Source organism: Gracilinanus agilis, chromosome 5 (genome assembly GCF_016433145.1).
Source record: "Gracilinanus agilis isolate LMUSP501 chromosome 5, AgileGrace, whole genome shotgun sequence".
Taxonomy (NCBI): Eukaryota; Metazoa; Chordata; class Mammalia; order Didelphimorphia; family Didelphidae; genus Gracilinanus; species Gracilinanus agilis.
Genome location: NC_058134.1, coordinates 8,418,228 through 8,433,913, shown reverse-complemented (window position 1 = coordinate 8,433,913; position 15,686 = coordinate 8,418,228). Strand labels below are relative to the sequence as shown.

The window sequence follows — 15,686 nt, the reverse complement described above, 5'->3', positions numbered from 1 at the left end:
TATATATATATATATATATATATATATATATATATATATATATATATACACACGCACACACAGTATATACACATACATTGTACATAGTAATTGAAACATTATGAGATGATCATATGTAATAGAGTTTGCTGCAAATAGCAATGCCACGATCCAGGACAATCCAGAGAGAATTATGAGAAAGAATGTTATCCACGTTAACAAAAAGAACCGTGGGAGTAGAAATGCAGAAGAAAAACATGTGATTTATCACCTGTTCGTAAGGGTATAGGACTTGGGATTTTGGTTTTAAAAGATTATTATAAAAAAAGAATAATATGGAAATAGGTAGTGAGTGATAATACATATATAACCCAGTGGAATTGCTTGTCACATCTGGGAGGGAGGAGGGAAAAGGGGAGGAAGAATACATGAATCATGTAACCAGAGGAAAATACCTAAAAATAAATAAATACTAATTAAAATATAAAAATTTAAAAAAGGAATCTTGGACATGGAAGAATGGGATACACAAGACTGGAATATCTAGTGTTGAAGAATCCCCCCAAAATCTTAGATTTGGGAATGACCTCATAGCTTGTCTAGTTCATTCCCTCTCTTATTCCATATCAGTCATCTAGGTCTATCTGGAACATCTCCAATGAGGGGTATCCCAAGACTGGGCGACCTCTTGGAGAATGTATTGTCAAGGTGTATCTCATTCAGATTCATGGTAGACTTGGTCCCTGGGATCCTTCAAAATGCTGAGATTCTGTCATTGATTTTTTTGTTCACTAAACATATTTATCAGAAGAAAAGAAATAGGGCACCATATTAGAGGGTCCTGAATCTAGTGCTAAAGGGCACCTCAGAGGCCATCCAGGCTGACCCCCTTCTTTGACAAGGGAGGAAAATGAGGCCCACTCAATAGTGGTTAGTGGTAGAATAGAGATTTGAACTCGGGTCTTCCTAAAGCTGATCCAGAGACAGTTCTCTTTCCATGGGATCATGATGCCTCCTAACTTGGTTGTTTCTTAACCTTTAGCCCTAATAAGAACCAGGACTTTTTGTCTGCCTCAGGAACACTGGTCCAACAAGTCTGTATGTGTTGTGACCTCCTGGTTCACTGCCTCATCATCATCTTTGAATACTCCCCCAAACCATGGGGCCAGGGCTGTGTCCATGGTGAGGGCCATCCCATCAATGTCCGTTTGAGGAGAAAGTTGTATTTGCAGAACCCCATTTATGAACCTAAGACTTGTGTGACTCGCAACAGAAACTTTCAAGTCTCATAAAAGCCTGGCTTTTTCCTAAAGTAAGTAATGCATTCTGACATCCTACCTCCTCTTCTCATGCTCATGCCTGAGAGAGCATTTCGAACATACTGCCTGGACTATTTAATTACACCCTCTTCATTCTCCTGGTTAGCTGTCTGAGGTGGGTTTGTGCCTTTCTTTAATTTCCCTACAAATATCGGAAGTTGTTAGTTATAAATTCCGTTTAAGGGTTCCGGGTCCTAGTTTATTCAGAGAACGAGATGTTCTGCCTCAGGATGGTTTCTGAGAGACTGGGCGTGTGGTGATCGGAGCTCGCCATTCACTCCTCATGTTTCCACACTCAAACACAACCAACGGAACACTTGCCATTTTTCTGATTTGCACTTTGCTTATTTAACTTGTCAAAGAAGCCACTGATGCATTTAAGCAAATTGTGAAGCTTTTTTTCTCAGGCATAGAAAAGAGTTCATGTTCTGCTTGGTGGGACACGGCCTAAGATAAATAATTTGGCTTTAGATGCCTTCATATGAAACTTTGAAAAGCAAGCAATGAACACAGAAGAAAATAGCAACCAGAGCTTGTGGGGCTGGCTTGGGGGGGATGGTGGGAGTAAAGGGGCTAGGAGCATATGAGAGCTATTGGGGAGGCAGAATGAAAACCGTGGGAGCCCAGCTTTAGAGGTCATCTAGTCTTAACTCCCTCCTTTTCTAGAGGAGAAAACTAAGGCCCAGAGAGGTGAGTGACTTGCCCAAGACTACACAGGTGGTAAGCATTCAAGGTGGGCTCTGATTCCAAGTGCTTTGACTTTACAGGAAGGATTTTTTAAAGTTGTATCTCATCAACCCTTCTCAGGTCTTTGGGGGTGGTGTGAGGATGGAGGGTTCCTTGTAAAAGGGCTTTGGACCTTGGACCAAGGCCAATTGAAGGATTACACAAGGATAAAGATTCAGCCTCGAACAGGTTGAATTTGAATTCCATGGGGAAGCCCTCCTATGGAGACAGTCAGCAAGCAGGTAAGAAGGCAGAACTCAGAGTTGTGACTGGTGCTCCACATCCAGATGCTGCAGTCTAAAGCTGACCATTGTAGCTAACAGAGTGGCCAAGGGAAGCAAGAGAAAGATTCTACAGTGGAGAGCTGAGGAGGATGTGGCTGTTGGGGTAAAGCCAGTTTTAGAGGGTAGAGGAGAAGCTGAATTGGTTAAGGCAACAGAAGGGAGCTGTCAGAGGGAGGGGAAAAATTCTAAGAGAGACCTTCCAGGAGAGACACAACGTTATCAGCCATATCCGATACAGTCAAGCAAGATGTGGACTGAGAAAAGGCCTTTGGAGTTGCCCATTGGGAGTTATAAATGGAGAGCTTGGTGAGAAGTGATTGGGATGAAAACCTGATGTTGGGCATTGAAGAGAAAGTGTGCCACGAGGAAAATAAGATAAGGAAAGAACCCTTTGGAGGAGACTGCAGTGGTTAATTAGCACTTAGGACCAAGATTTTCTTTCAGCAACTAAGTTCTCATTGTCTGCTAGGGTGCAAGGTGTTGGCAGCCTTTCTGGGTGGCAGGCTCCATCCTCATTGCTTCATACCCTTGAGGGGGAAGGTGGGGCTGGTTGGTCCTGCCATGGAAGGTGCTGCTCTGCGAGGAATGCTAGGGGTGTGTGTGGAGGTTAGGGGGACACCTGGGAGGAATGCTTCCTCAGACCTTCCCATCTCAGCTGCCGAGCCCATGAAAAACTGAGAGGAGAAGAAAGGTGGAAGACCGGAGGGAAACTCCTGCCAACCCTGTGCATGCAACTTCAAGCATCCCTTATGACCTCAGCCAGCCGGCCCCCAAATTCCCTTTTCCAATACTACCTCCCCCTCCCATGAGCGGTTCCACCTGGAACACCCTCTGGGAGCTCAGCTGAAAAGGGTTGAGCAGAATGGAGTGCGGGTGTTTGAAGGGGATGGGGTCAGCTCTCAAAAGCTGGCCTTTTGTGGCAGCTTTCAAGACCGACAGAAGAGTGTCTTCTCCACTTATTTAGTGCATTATTTCAAGGATCTGCCATTTCTCTGTCTTCGTCACTCTGTCCTCATTCCTTATTGATGTAAGCAGACCTCAGCCCCCAATAAGCTGGTCTTAGAGGGTTGCCCTGTGGCCAACCTGATCAGAAGCCTTCCTGGACTTAGTGAGGTTAGGCATAGATGTTAGAGACAGAGCTAGGCGGATTCTCAGAGGTGATCTTGTCCCTTATTTTATAGTTGAGAAACTGAGGGCCAGGGATTATTGGCATTGATTAGTCAATAAACATTTATTGAGCACCACTGTGTGGTGTCAGACCCTGGGTGAGGCTCAGGAAACACAAGGACTGGGAAATTCTGTCTGGCAGAACAAGTGAGATTTGTATGGATGACGTGTCACCTCCCTTGTCCGAATGACGGAGGGGGACTTTCTGCTTTGCAGTGGGATTTGGGAAATGCCTTTTCATTTCCAACACCATAAAAGGGCTGCTTGGCACCCCCGAATCCTGGGGCAGTAGCTGGGATTCTACCTTAAGTGCCCCTCTGTTAGAGGCTTGTCCTCCATTAGAGGCTTGTCCTCCATGAGAGGCCAGTGCTGTGTGGGAAAGCATCAACAACCAGAAAAGTCCTCAGTAGATGTGAGATGTGGAGGCTTGGCTTGGAACTCGCCCTCCCTCTGTGTTGTGTGTACACAGTGATTGGCAGAGTTTCCCTCAGTAGAATATGAGCTCCTCAAGGGCAGCAACAATGATGTTCATCTTTCTTTGTATCCCTCGTGGCCAGCACGTAGGAAGTGCCTTAGAAATGCCCGCTGATTGATTGACGGATCTTTTGACAATCTCCCACCACCACCTCCCCTGCTAAATGACCCTTGGCTGAGAATTCTTCTCATGGCCTTTGGGTTCCTTTTTGTGACTAAGGAAGGTTTGGCCCTTTCTCACTGCATTAGGCACACAGGAAGAATTCTAAATGAAACCCTAGTCTAAGTCCCTCAGAGTCCATGGGCAGACTAGTTCCCAGAACAAAGCCAAACATTCTTCCTTGACCTTTCCCCCTTCTCTGCCCCACTTCCCTCCCCCCCCCCCCCAGCTTTCATGGATGCCACATGGAATTCTTGCATTCCTGAGCTGGTTTTGATCCTCAGGGATCTATCATTTGAACTTGTGCCTAGGAGGAGAAGGGTTCGGGCAGTTTGAGATTCAAGGCCAGCCTGCATCCACCAGGGTCAGAAACATGTGCTGGGAGGCTTTCCAGGGGTTTCAAGGCACAACTCCAAGGTCATAGCCCAGTTGCTATCCTCTGCCAGTAGAAAGGTCATTTCTGAAAGCCCCGGCGACCAACAAGCGGTGCCTCTCCTTGCGAAAGGTTCCATCCTAAGTCTCTATGCATGTGCCTGGATGTGCGGTACTTAAAATCCCTTTTTCCCTTGAACAGGTTAAAGGCACATCTGTAACTCTGTGTCCAAATGGCCGAGATCTTCAGAAAGTCTTCCAGGGAGATTGCTATAATTTTGTTTGCATAAATGTAAGTATTGTGTGTAAATGATTAAAAGTCTATGCCTACTTGGAAGAATGGAATGGGAGATCTATCTGTCTGTCTGTCTCTATCTACCTGTCTATCCATCTATCCATCCATCTATCCATACATCCATCTATCTGTCTGTCTGTCTATCTCTATCTACCTGTCTATCTATCCATCTATCCATCCATCCATCCGTCTATATGTCTGTCTCTATCTATCCATCTATCCATCTATCCATCCATCTATCTGTCTGTCTATCTCATCTATTTTCTATCTCTCTATCTTCCTGTTTCTCTCTCTCTTTCCCTATCTCTCCGTCTCTCTTTGCTTATATCTCTATATTTCTTAGTCCATCTTTCCATGTATAGCCATATGATATATGTAAATATGCATGCACACACAGAGAATATATCTACAGATATATATATATATATATGTATGTATATTTGCACACACTTACATCTGCATATGCTTAGGACAGAACAAAAGAGCAGTGCAAACAAATGGTAGGGTAAATGTTCTTATTCCGATCTATTCGTTCTGGGCTTTGGGGTTTGACTTGTCTTCTGAGTAAAGGGAAACTCTACCATTCACACCGCTCTCCCCAGGGTTAGAAGCAGGTTGAATCTCTTTGGAAATTGGGGTTCCTGTTCCTGTTTAGTCATGTCTGAGCGATGAGAGATCCGTTGGCTCGTGCAGAGTAACGAGCGAATGTTTCCCTACGCCTAATTCTTCACTCCAGCTGAGCGGATAAATACCTCTGGACACAACTTGGAAATGGCCCGATTAAATAGTCCTCCTTTTGATTAAGCCTCACAATGCAGCTCCCACCATGCACTAAGGGTTTTGCTTTTTTCCTTTCCGCAGATGAGGAGCTCTGATTTTCAAGAAACCTCAAAGCTGCTGGATGAGCTGGAAAACGCGGCCCCTTCCTCGTTATATCCTGTTGCTGTTGTTTCGGTAGGAGAAGGAGGGTGTTTGGGGCTGGGGGGTTCCACCCCCCATCAGATGTCGTCCGGTTTCCTTGGAACTTGGGGTTTGCCAAAGCAGGCCTTTGGAGGGGTCTGCTGAAGTTCTAGCATTTTGATCCCTTTATAAAGGTGTGTTGGGTGATTGATGGTGGAGACAATTGACTCCAAGTAAGAAAAAGCTCCCCCCCAAACGGAGATGCTCCTGCCCTTCCTCCATGAACCCCAGGTGCTCCGTTATCTTTTTTTTTTTAATTTCTTTAAACCCTTAACTTCTGTGTATTGGCTCTTAGGTGGAAGAGTGGTAAGGGTGGGCAATGGGGGGTCAAGTGACTTGCCCAGGGTCACACAGCTGGGAAGTGTCTGAGCCAGATTTGAACCCAGGACCTCCCGTCTCTAGACCTGGCTCTCCATCCACTGAGCTACCCAGCTGCCCCACTCCATCATCTTTTTGGATTTTTAATCATCAATGACTTTAGCCATCTGTATCATTGCTGGATCTAAAAAGCTGCCCCAAACTAGCCATCACATGACTGACTTCCTAACGAGGTCACTTCAGTCAAACAGCTGATTAATTAAGACCGACAATCCCAGGCTCCCCACCCCATCCCCCCAGACTGGCTTGACCAGCTGTTTGGCATCCATAGACATGGCCCGAGCGAGCACATTGCCTACCCAGCTGGATTCCATTAGGACATAAATCTAGATGAAAAGTTGGGCAAGAATGTAATGAAAGGATTAATAGGAGCTTTTTGAGCAGTCCAGAACTGAGTGCTCTGAGGGACATGGCAGGTCATTTAGCCTAAACTCCGTCACTTTACAAATGAGGAAATGGAGGTTGTGTGAGGCGATGCAAGGCGTCATGGAGAGAATCGGGATTTCGACCGTGGTCCTCGAGCCCCAGGTTCTCCTCCTTTTCTCAGCGCCTTCCGAGCTCCGCTCAAGTACCGGGAGGTCTTGTCTGGCCAATGTTGCTCATGCCTCCTCCCCAAACCACCAGGTACATGTGTTGGCTTTTCCTGTCTCTGCTGCCCACTTACTTGATTGGAAAACCAATGGCGTTTGCCCGTTAGCATGGGATCCGGATCAGCCCATGCCGAGGGACGGTAGGCTGGACCCACAGCTGGACAGGAGAGTGGGCTGGCCGGCCCTCGGGGAAGGCCCCTTCGTTGACCCCAGGTTTCTCTTCTACACACTAGCAGTCCGCTGGCATTGCCGCATGGTCGTGAGACCCAGAACGCAGTATCTCCAAAGAATGAAAAGCGAGTATTCTGCGGAAGGCTTGGCTTGGGAGAGAGGCATGGGGAGTGGGAGCAGATTCACAAGTGGCCAGTGAGGAGCCAGGGAGAGGCCAGGGGACACCACGCTGGCCGAGGGCGGGCCGAACAGCTGGGGATTTGTTGGGTTTGGGAGGGGCTAAGTGTTCTTCAATGTTCTTAGTTTCTTTCTTTTGAAATCTTTCGTATTTTATTTTGTGCTTTTAAAAATACGATTCTGAGAAGGAGTCCATTGGCTGCACCCAACGGAGAGCCCAAGGAGGCCAGGGTGCCACTAAAGGCCGAAATGTCTTCCGAGGACATAAATGATGGAAAGAGAAGAAGGGCTGCTCCGGTGGTGAGGGCGAGCGATGACGGGCAGACGGATGTCCTGAAGACTCCATTGCTTGTTGTTACTGATGCCAGGAAGGCCTTTTAGCACGTTGGGAGGATGTCATGGGAAAGCACAGACACAAGTGGCCCAGGATGGGCAGGTGGGGATGAGTTTGAGGGAACATCCAAGCCAATGGGATTGTAGCCCCAGTCGAGCCTTGCTTTCTCCTTAATAGACTGTCAGCTCCCTGAGGCTACATAGGGACTATTGGATTTTCTTGTTCTTTTTCTTTTCCTTTATATCATCACTGCCCAGCACTGTGTGACATGCTCTTGGTAATTATTCAATCCTTATTTTCGGTCCATCCGCCTTGCCCCCAAACAGAAGGATCAGGGAGCCCAAGGACCTAGAGATCCGCGCCTGGAGCGAGTGTTCATGAAGGGTTGGGAAGGAGGCTGCCCTGTGCATGAATGCATTTGTTTGACCTAATGGGGAAAGCTTGGCTCTGCCCTGGATTACTGATATGAGCTTGGGCGAGTCCCTCCTCCTTTCTGAAGCTCAGCTGCCTTAGCCAGAAAGTGGATAGATTCGGTTGAGATAGCATCTATTCTGCCATCCTGCTCTAGTCCTGGAATCCTGAGATATTGCTGAGTGGACGCGCATCCACTTTGGGCTATCTGCATCTCTCGGTGTGGGAGGGCCTTCTTGTTCTCTCTGGCTGCCAGCACCTTCACCCCCAAATTACTTTGTAATTATATTGGATATATATATGTAAATAACAATAATGCCCACATGAATATTTAGAACAATGTCAACCTGTATTAGTTCATTTAAACCTCATAGTAACACCAGTGAAGTAAGGACTATTATTAGCACCATTTTGCAGATCTTAAGACTGAGGTTGAGATGGGATTAGGTGACATATCCAGAGTCACACAGTCAGTACATGTGTGATACAGGATTAGAACTCAGGTCTTCCTTACTCCAAGTCCATCAGTCTACCCACTCTACCACTCTTGAAAGAAGGGAAGCCCCGTTTCACTTCTGTCAGCCCGGCACAAAGCTGAGGGCGAGTCCTAGTCAGCCCCACAGCTGAGAAAGGTCTTTGGACAACCTCGTGGGACATGGCCCATGGCTATGGCCAAACCTTGCTCAGTTTCCCATGGCCTGGCCCATATCTATGAGACTTTTCTGGCTCAGCCTCTCTCAAAGACCGTTTATCAAACAGGACTTTCTCCCACGAGGGAGATGCGCAGACAGAACCAGACGTGATCCCTCGCTCAAGTGGTCTCTAGGCAGGTAGGAGAGAGAGGATCACGGGCAGCCATCAGCCCTGCCCCCAGCGCAGAGGGACAAAGCCTTCTGGACATCCAGGTGGACTCCAAAAGTCCTCAAGCAAATCCCGTGGCCTTTGAGATGAAGGGGGGACCCCAAGCCTCAGCAGCCTTTACACATACTTCCCCTTGGTGCTAATGAGTCTGGAGCAAGCCTGACTTGAGGGCCCTGAGAGAGAGATTTCATTTGGGGGGAGACAGTCAGAGGCAGGTAGAGGAATTCAGACATGGCATCCGGGCCACTTACTAAGCTTAATTCTTTGGTGAATGAATTCTGTAATCAAAGTGGCACAGAGGGGACCCCACTTGCCTCTGGCCAGTCCTGCCGTGCTGGAAGACTTCAAACAAGTCCAGTGATGTAGTCTGTGACCTGACTACTAGGGCAACCTCATCACTAGCTAGATCTTGTGGGGGAGGAGGGGAAGAACCTCTCAATGGCAGCCACTCAGGACTTCCCTTTAATAGAATGTAAGCTTTGGAGGGCCAGGACTCTCTCTTTCATATCTGTATCCCCAGCACCCAGCATAGCTTGACTTCACTGCTTCATGGATTAAATGAAAGTTCCCTGAGGGCAGGGACCCTTTTGCTTTTGTCTTGCACACAGTAGGCACTTCATAAATGCTTGGTGATGGATGGATCACCTAAGGGCCTACCATTTTTTTCTTGATGGAAGGAAGCTTAATCCTTTCAATACTGCAGTGGGTCTGTGGTCTCCGCAATAGAGCTATTCCCTGCAGTGATAGAGTTGCAGCCTCTCCAGGCCATCCATCCCATTTGAGTTAAATCTTGGCCATGTATATCTTCTCCTAAGTCTACCATGGGACCCCCACACCCCCGTGTATACTGGAGACCCATCTTCGAGATCTCCTGACATTATGGAGGGACCAGTAGAGGGGGTATACCACCGAGAAAAACTCGAGTCCTTAAGGTCTTACGGTGCAATTCCACGTCTGTCTGATGAAGTGGATGCACCAAGGCATCCGTCCTTCCTCCAAGGAAGCCTCAGGGTTTGGGCGCAGAGTGCCACATTCTGTTTGTGGACATGGAAGCTCTGGAGACCTCATGAAAAAGGATGCAGCTGGGGCTTGCTTCATAAGGGATGGGGCCACTCTGCCCACAGACCACGCGCTCTTGAGCCTTGTATGGCAGTCCTTCCAGCCCATCTCTGTCCGTCTGTCCAAGGCTATGTTAATACCAGCACTCGTCTTCACACATGAAACATGACCACTAGGCAACACAGCCTTGCAAACATTAAACAAGACAGAAAGGGCTTGTTTTTTGCCTTTTTTAATCTCAAATTTTAGGTTAGTTGGTTGGTTTCCCTTCATTTTTGTCTGTTATCTCCTGAGCCTGCAGAGTTACCACTCATAGCAGGTGCTTAAGAAGATTGGTCAAATGATTCCCTGTGTTGGTTTGCAAATATTTTAAGGAGAGTTTAAAACAGTGGCTGTCCAAAGTGCCCAGGGGGCAGAACTAAAATCCTAGTCCTGTTCATATTGTCCTGGGCCCCTTGCTTCTGTGGCTTCATGGATGGTTTATTTTGGGTCCCCCTCCTTTCCTTCCTTTCCTTCCTTCCTTCCTTCCTTCCTTCCTTCCTTCCTTCTTTCCTTCCTTCCTTCTTCCCTCCCTCCATTCATTCTTTCATTCCTTCCATCTGCCTCTCTCTGTATATATAAATACATACACACATATATACACACATTTAAACTCTCTTTGCTCCCTTGTGGGTGATCTAGAGCAGGCTTCTCTCTTTAGGAACTTTCCAGACAGCATACAATTCGCTGGCCTTAATGAAAAAGAAACAATCCATCAGTGGCCAGAAGGTTGCCCATCCTCCTGTACCATTTCCTTTGTTACTTGTTTTTAGGTGGCGTGGTAAGCCCTTGACATTTCCCGGCTAGATTAACAATAGAAATAACCATTAAACAATTCAAGATTCTTTGCATCTGAGGTCATAGCAAGAATTCTTTTTGAGTTGAAAGACATAGACTGACAAAATAAGTCTTAGCTAGGGTGTGGAGTGAAAAGAACTGACTGTACGTCTTCTACAAGCATGTACCCTGAGCGTTATGTGGGCAAGTGATGGGGTTTTTTTTTTTTAATGTGTAATGGGAAGGGCCAGGGGAGGCCTGAACAAGGGATTATTCCTAGCACAAATGTGAATGAGCACTTGGTCATTCTGTGACCTGCAGAAGGTCTTTGAGCTCCATTCTCCTGCCTTATTTTTCGGAAGGTGACTCCGGAAATGCCTTTCTTTTGGGAAACATTGATGGCAGCCATGGAGTTGGAGTTTTATTCTTTCCCTTCCTTGAATGAAATCTGGACTTTAGTGGTAATCACCGTCGATTTTCTGATCTACCATCCTAATTGAATTAGTCTGAGTAACGACCAAAACCAAAACCTTGCTGTTAATGCAATGAGTCTACCAGGGCTTGGCGCAGCAAATCAGATGCTTTTGCAGGCCAAATAAAACAAGTTATCTGCACAGAAGGTTTATGGGTTCTAAAATAATTTATGTACTAATTCATCCAAGCTATTACTAATTGCTGGCACGTTAGACAGGTCAGTGTGGTGCAGAGGATGCCACATTGGAGTCCAACGGAAGTGGGTTCCAATCTTGCCTGTAATCTTTCCAAACTGTTGAGTGATCCTGGGCTGGATATTTCATTTTTCTGAGATGCAATTTCCTCATTTAAAAAGTGAAGTGGATTATATTTATGCTGGCGGCTTTATGAAACAGTGAGCCTTCATTGAGATAGTGCTCAGAAGTGCTCCTATAAATGCCAGCTGCTCGGAGGTGGCTTTTTGCTTGTTTTTTCCGAGAGGACCCCTGACGTCATTAACAGAGGGGAGTCTCAGGTGAGGGAAACCCTTTGCTTTTGGAGGCTGCTGCTTGCTCTGCAGCTCAGAGGAAGGTTAGATTGGCCCGGGGCCCTGAGAGGTAAAGTATTTGGCTCAGAGTCTCACAGACAGTAGGTTTCATGGGAGGAATCGAGGGCAGGTCTTCCTAACTGAGGTGACAGATTCATGATGGCTCCCTGCTAAAACTAAATAATGATATCATCAACAACAACAGTAATAATCGCAAAACGACAACAATGATAATAATTGTTTAAATGGCTATTCGTACGAATTGTAAGTTCTGTTCGGAAGGGCTTTCTAAAGTAGGATCTGCATGGAGTCGAAGGTGATCCCTTGGGGACGAGGGGAGAAAATATGGAAACTTCTGTTTGAATTTCTTTCGATTGTAAACGCAAATATGCTTTATTAATATCTGACATATCGATCAACGCTTGACTCGTTTCCCTCCATTTGCCAGACTGTCACGTGCAATAAATGAGCTGCCCTGAGGAAGGAGTAAGAGTTGTACCACATGGAGGAATGGGCAGTTGCTCCCTCAGTCTAATTCTTTTTCAGTGTATTGAGATCTTAAAATCTCTAAGTGCCCAGATCAGATTCCGTTTCCTAGTTTTTAACTGAAGTGGTCTTTACAAATGTGTGGCTGGCTTTAAAGGATTCCAGCACAGAAAGGAGGCCCCCAGGGGAGGACTAAGAAGGCAAAAGCAAAAGGAAATGAAAATATGACAGATGCAACACTTCTTCTGTACAACCTGTCATCAGCAACATTATGAAGACGAAGACCGGTGATGGTCTAATCAGATCTGAGCAGAGTTTTAAAAAAAGAATACAAGACCATCAAAAAGTATCGTTTGAAGTACGGATGTGCACCAGCCAATCAATAAACATTTATTAAGCAGCCACTAGGTGCCAGGCGCCGTGCTAAGCTCTGGGGATAAAAGAAGAAGCAAAAGGCAATTCCTGCCCATGAGGAACTTGAAATCAAATGGGAGGAGACAGCCTGTAAACACAGCTACACAGAGCAGCTATAGATGGTATAAAGAAGAAAGAATTGAGAGGAAGGCTCTGGAATTGGAGCGCTTGGAGAAGCCTTCCTGGGATTTTTGTTGGGCCTTAAAGGAAGCCAAAAGGGCCAGTCAGAGCAGAAGAGGGAGAACATTCTAGGAAAGGGGACAGCCAGGAAAAATGCCCAGAATTGAGAGCTGGACTGTCTTGTCTGGGGAATAGCCACGAGGCTGGTGTCGCTGTATTGGAGAGTAGCCGTTGGGGAGACTAGTGGGCAGACTAGAAATACAGGAGGGGGCTAGCTTGTAAATGGCTCTGAATATCAAACAGAGCATTTTGTATTTGCTCTCACAGGCGATGGGGAGCCACTGGAGTTTATTAAGAGAGAGAGTGAGTGTATGTGTTGGTGGGGTGACTTGTCAGACATGCATTTTAGGAAAATCATGTTTGTGTCTGAATGGAGGATGGATTGGAGCGGGAGAGACTGGAGGATGTCAGACCCACCAGCAGCTACCACAGTGATCCAGATGTGAGGTGATGAGGGCCTGCGCTGGAGCAGGGACAGTGTCAGGGGAGAAAAGGAGGTATATTCTAGAGATGCTGCAGAAATGAGATCAACAGACCTTGGAAGTAGCTTGGATAAGGGTACGAGAGAGAGATGAGTCCAAGATGACTCCTAACATATGAGCTTGAGGGACTGGGAGGCTGATGATGTCTTCTACAGTAATGGGGAAGGTGGGAGGGGAGGGTTTAGGGGGAAGGAAAAGGATTCAGTTTTAGATATTATGAGTTTAGGATGTCTGCTGAATACCTAGTTTGAGATGTCTGAAAGGCAGTCCATGAGAACTGATGTTAGAGAAGATAGAATAAGAGACCCCAGGACAGACCCCCCTGGGGGACACCTAAGGCTAGAGGGCGTGGTGTGGAAGAGAGCCAGCAAAAGACACAGAGAAGGAACAGTCAGAAAGGCAGGAGGAGAGCCAGGAGAGAAGAGGAGTATCCCAGAAACCTCTAGAGAAGGAACTATCAAGGAGGAGAGAGTGAACAACCATATCTGGAGAGAAGACTGTTGGGTTTGGCAGCTCAGAATTCATTATTAACTTTAGAGAAGGCAGTTTCAGGGGAATGATATGGCTGTAAGAGCTTACAAAGAGAGAATGTACAGGAATCCATCATAGGGCTTTTTCAAGGAGTTTAACTACAGAGAGCAGAAGAGATGGAGGACGAGATTGTCAATATTAAACCTCATCCTAAGAATTGCACCTTGAGATATTAGCCAGTGGTCATACGAAGCTGTCATCATTAGCAAGACGTTTGGAAATGGAGCTTTTGTTGTTGAAAATTCTGGAGGTCATCAAAGACAGGTCTGTGTATTTAAGTTTGGAAATACAATTTTCACCTCTTAAAAATGTCCCGAGGACCTTCTGTGGGTTTTAGATAGTTTTGTTGAAAACATAAAATACAACAACTTCCACTTAGTCTATGAGGACAATTGATTGACATTAGGGAAGATAGAAAGAGACTAGCCACTTTGAACCATGAGCTTCACATAACTGAAGAATGGGACTCATTAAATAAGACCTCGATTTTGTAAACACGACAAGTAAAACATTTTCTCATTTAGAGCTCTGTATCTTTGTGAGACATTTTTTTTTCAGTTCTAATAGCTATTAAATCCAAGGATTGAAATAAATATTTGTCCTATCACAGAGTCAAAGCAGAATTTTCAAAGCAATGAAACATATTCAGTCACATTGCTCAAGGTAAAAATGTCATGATTAATCATTTAACTTTGAACCCAGTGTTTTTATATTATTAATGACATTTGAAAAATATAAAATATCTTGTAGGAGGGATGTGTTGCCACAGAGGTTATGTGTGTGTTCACATTGTCTAATAGGGCCTTGCACAGAGGCACAAATTGAAATCTCTGAAATGTCATTTGCCCCTTTTCAAGGAGATTTTGATTCTTGCTTGGAGGAGGACAGGAGAGTGGAGTTACAAGGTTGGATGCCCTGCTCTCCTTGGAGAGGGACTGCTGAACTTCAGTTCTTTCTCGGCCTCCCTAAATATTGCTAGACTAAAAGAAATGATTGCATCCCTGGTTTCAAGCCACTTTCCATCCTCAAAAAGAAAAGAAGGTGTTAAGCTTCTCTCTGAAGGCTTGAATCCTTCCCCACCCTAAGGTGGTTTCACAAAATGCCATTATGAATAGGGAATTGTGACTAAAAAGAGAGTATTTATCCAAGAAGATGACAAGCTGAAATCAGAGTCAGAGAAGTAATGCAGATTAGAATATGCCAGACTATACACAGAGTGAGTGAGCTTTTTCATTGCACATGAGATATCTGAGAGGAAGTGAAGGAGGCAGGGAGAGAGAGAGAGAGAGAGAGAGAGAGAGAGAGAGAGAGAGAGAGAGAGAGAGAGAGAGAGAGAGAGAGAGAGATTCTTTTAAAAAATTTTTATTTTAAATGCTTACAAATCCAAACAAAATAAGCATTTCCATATATAAAGAAAAAGAAGAAATTACACAAATGTAATCACAGATCTCCTCTATGTTTAACTTACTTTTCGTCATCTTTATGTAAAAGATCTCATCCACTAGTGTCCCAACCCTTCCTCATGCTCCACGCATCACAGAGGATATCATCATGGAGACCAACATGCTCATATAAATTAAGTCTTTCATGCTTTATCTTTCTATTCACTTTCTGGAGGTGACATTCTTAATTTATTTTTCTAGTCTTAGTTCTGTGGCTGTGCATAATGTTCTCTTGGTTATACTCCTTTCACTGTTCATTATCTTTCCAGGTATTTAAAAAAATATCTGTTTATTGTTTCTTATGGCATGACAGTAATCTATAACAATCACAACTTGCTTAGCCATTCCCTGATTGATGGGTGTCCCCTCAGTTTCCAATTCTTTGCCACCACAAAGAGAGCTTCTATAAATATTTTGGACCATGTGTGTCCTTTTTCTTTTTCCCTAATCTCCTTGGGAAACAGACCCAGCAATGGTACTGCTAGGTCTTAAGGAATACACAGTTTTGTTACTCTCCAGGTATAAATCCAAATTGCTCTCCAAAATGGTTGGATCAGTTCACAGATCCACTAACATTGTCCCCATTTTTCCACCTTCCCTCCAACATTTGTCCCTTTG

General features: G+C 45.4%; 1 protein-coding gene across 2 annotated transcripts in view; it reads left to right on the top strand.

Annotated features, from left to right (window-relative positions):
* CRPPA (CDP-L-ribitol pyrophosphorylase A) overlaps positions 1–15,686 on the top strand; it is a 279,130-nt gene that overhangs the window by 108,090 nt on the left and 155,354 nt on the right. The window contains exons 6-8 of one of the 2 annotated variants that reach the window (XM_044677768.1): positions 4,033–4,035; positions 4,684–4,773; positions 5,638–5,730. In XM_044677768.1, the coding sequence (XP_044533703.1) occupies positions 4,033–4,035; positions 4,684–4,773; positions 5,638–5,730 (186 nt within the window). The remainder of the gene's footprint in view (positions 1–4,032; positions 4,036–4,683; positions 4,774–5,637; positions 5,731–15,686) is intronic. The other variant, XM_044677767.1, reaches the window with a different exon arrangement.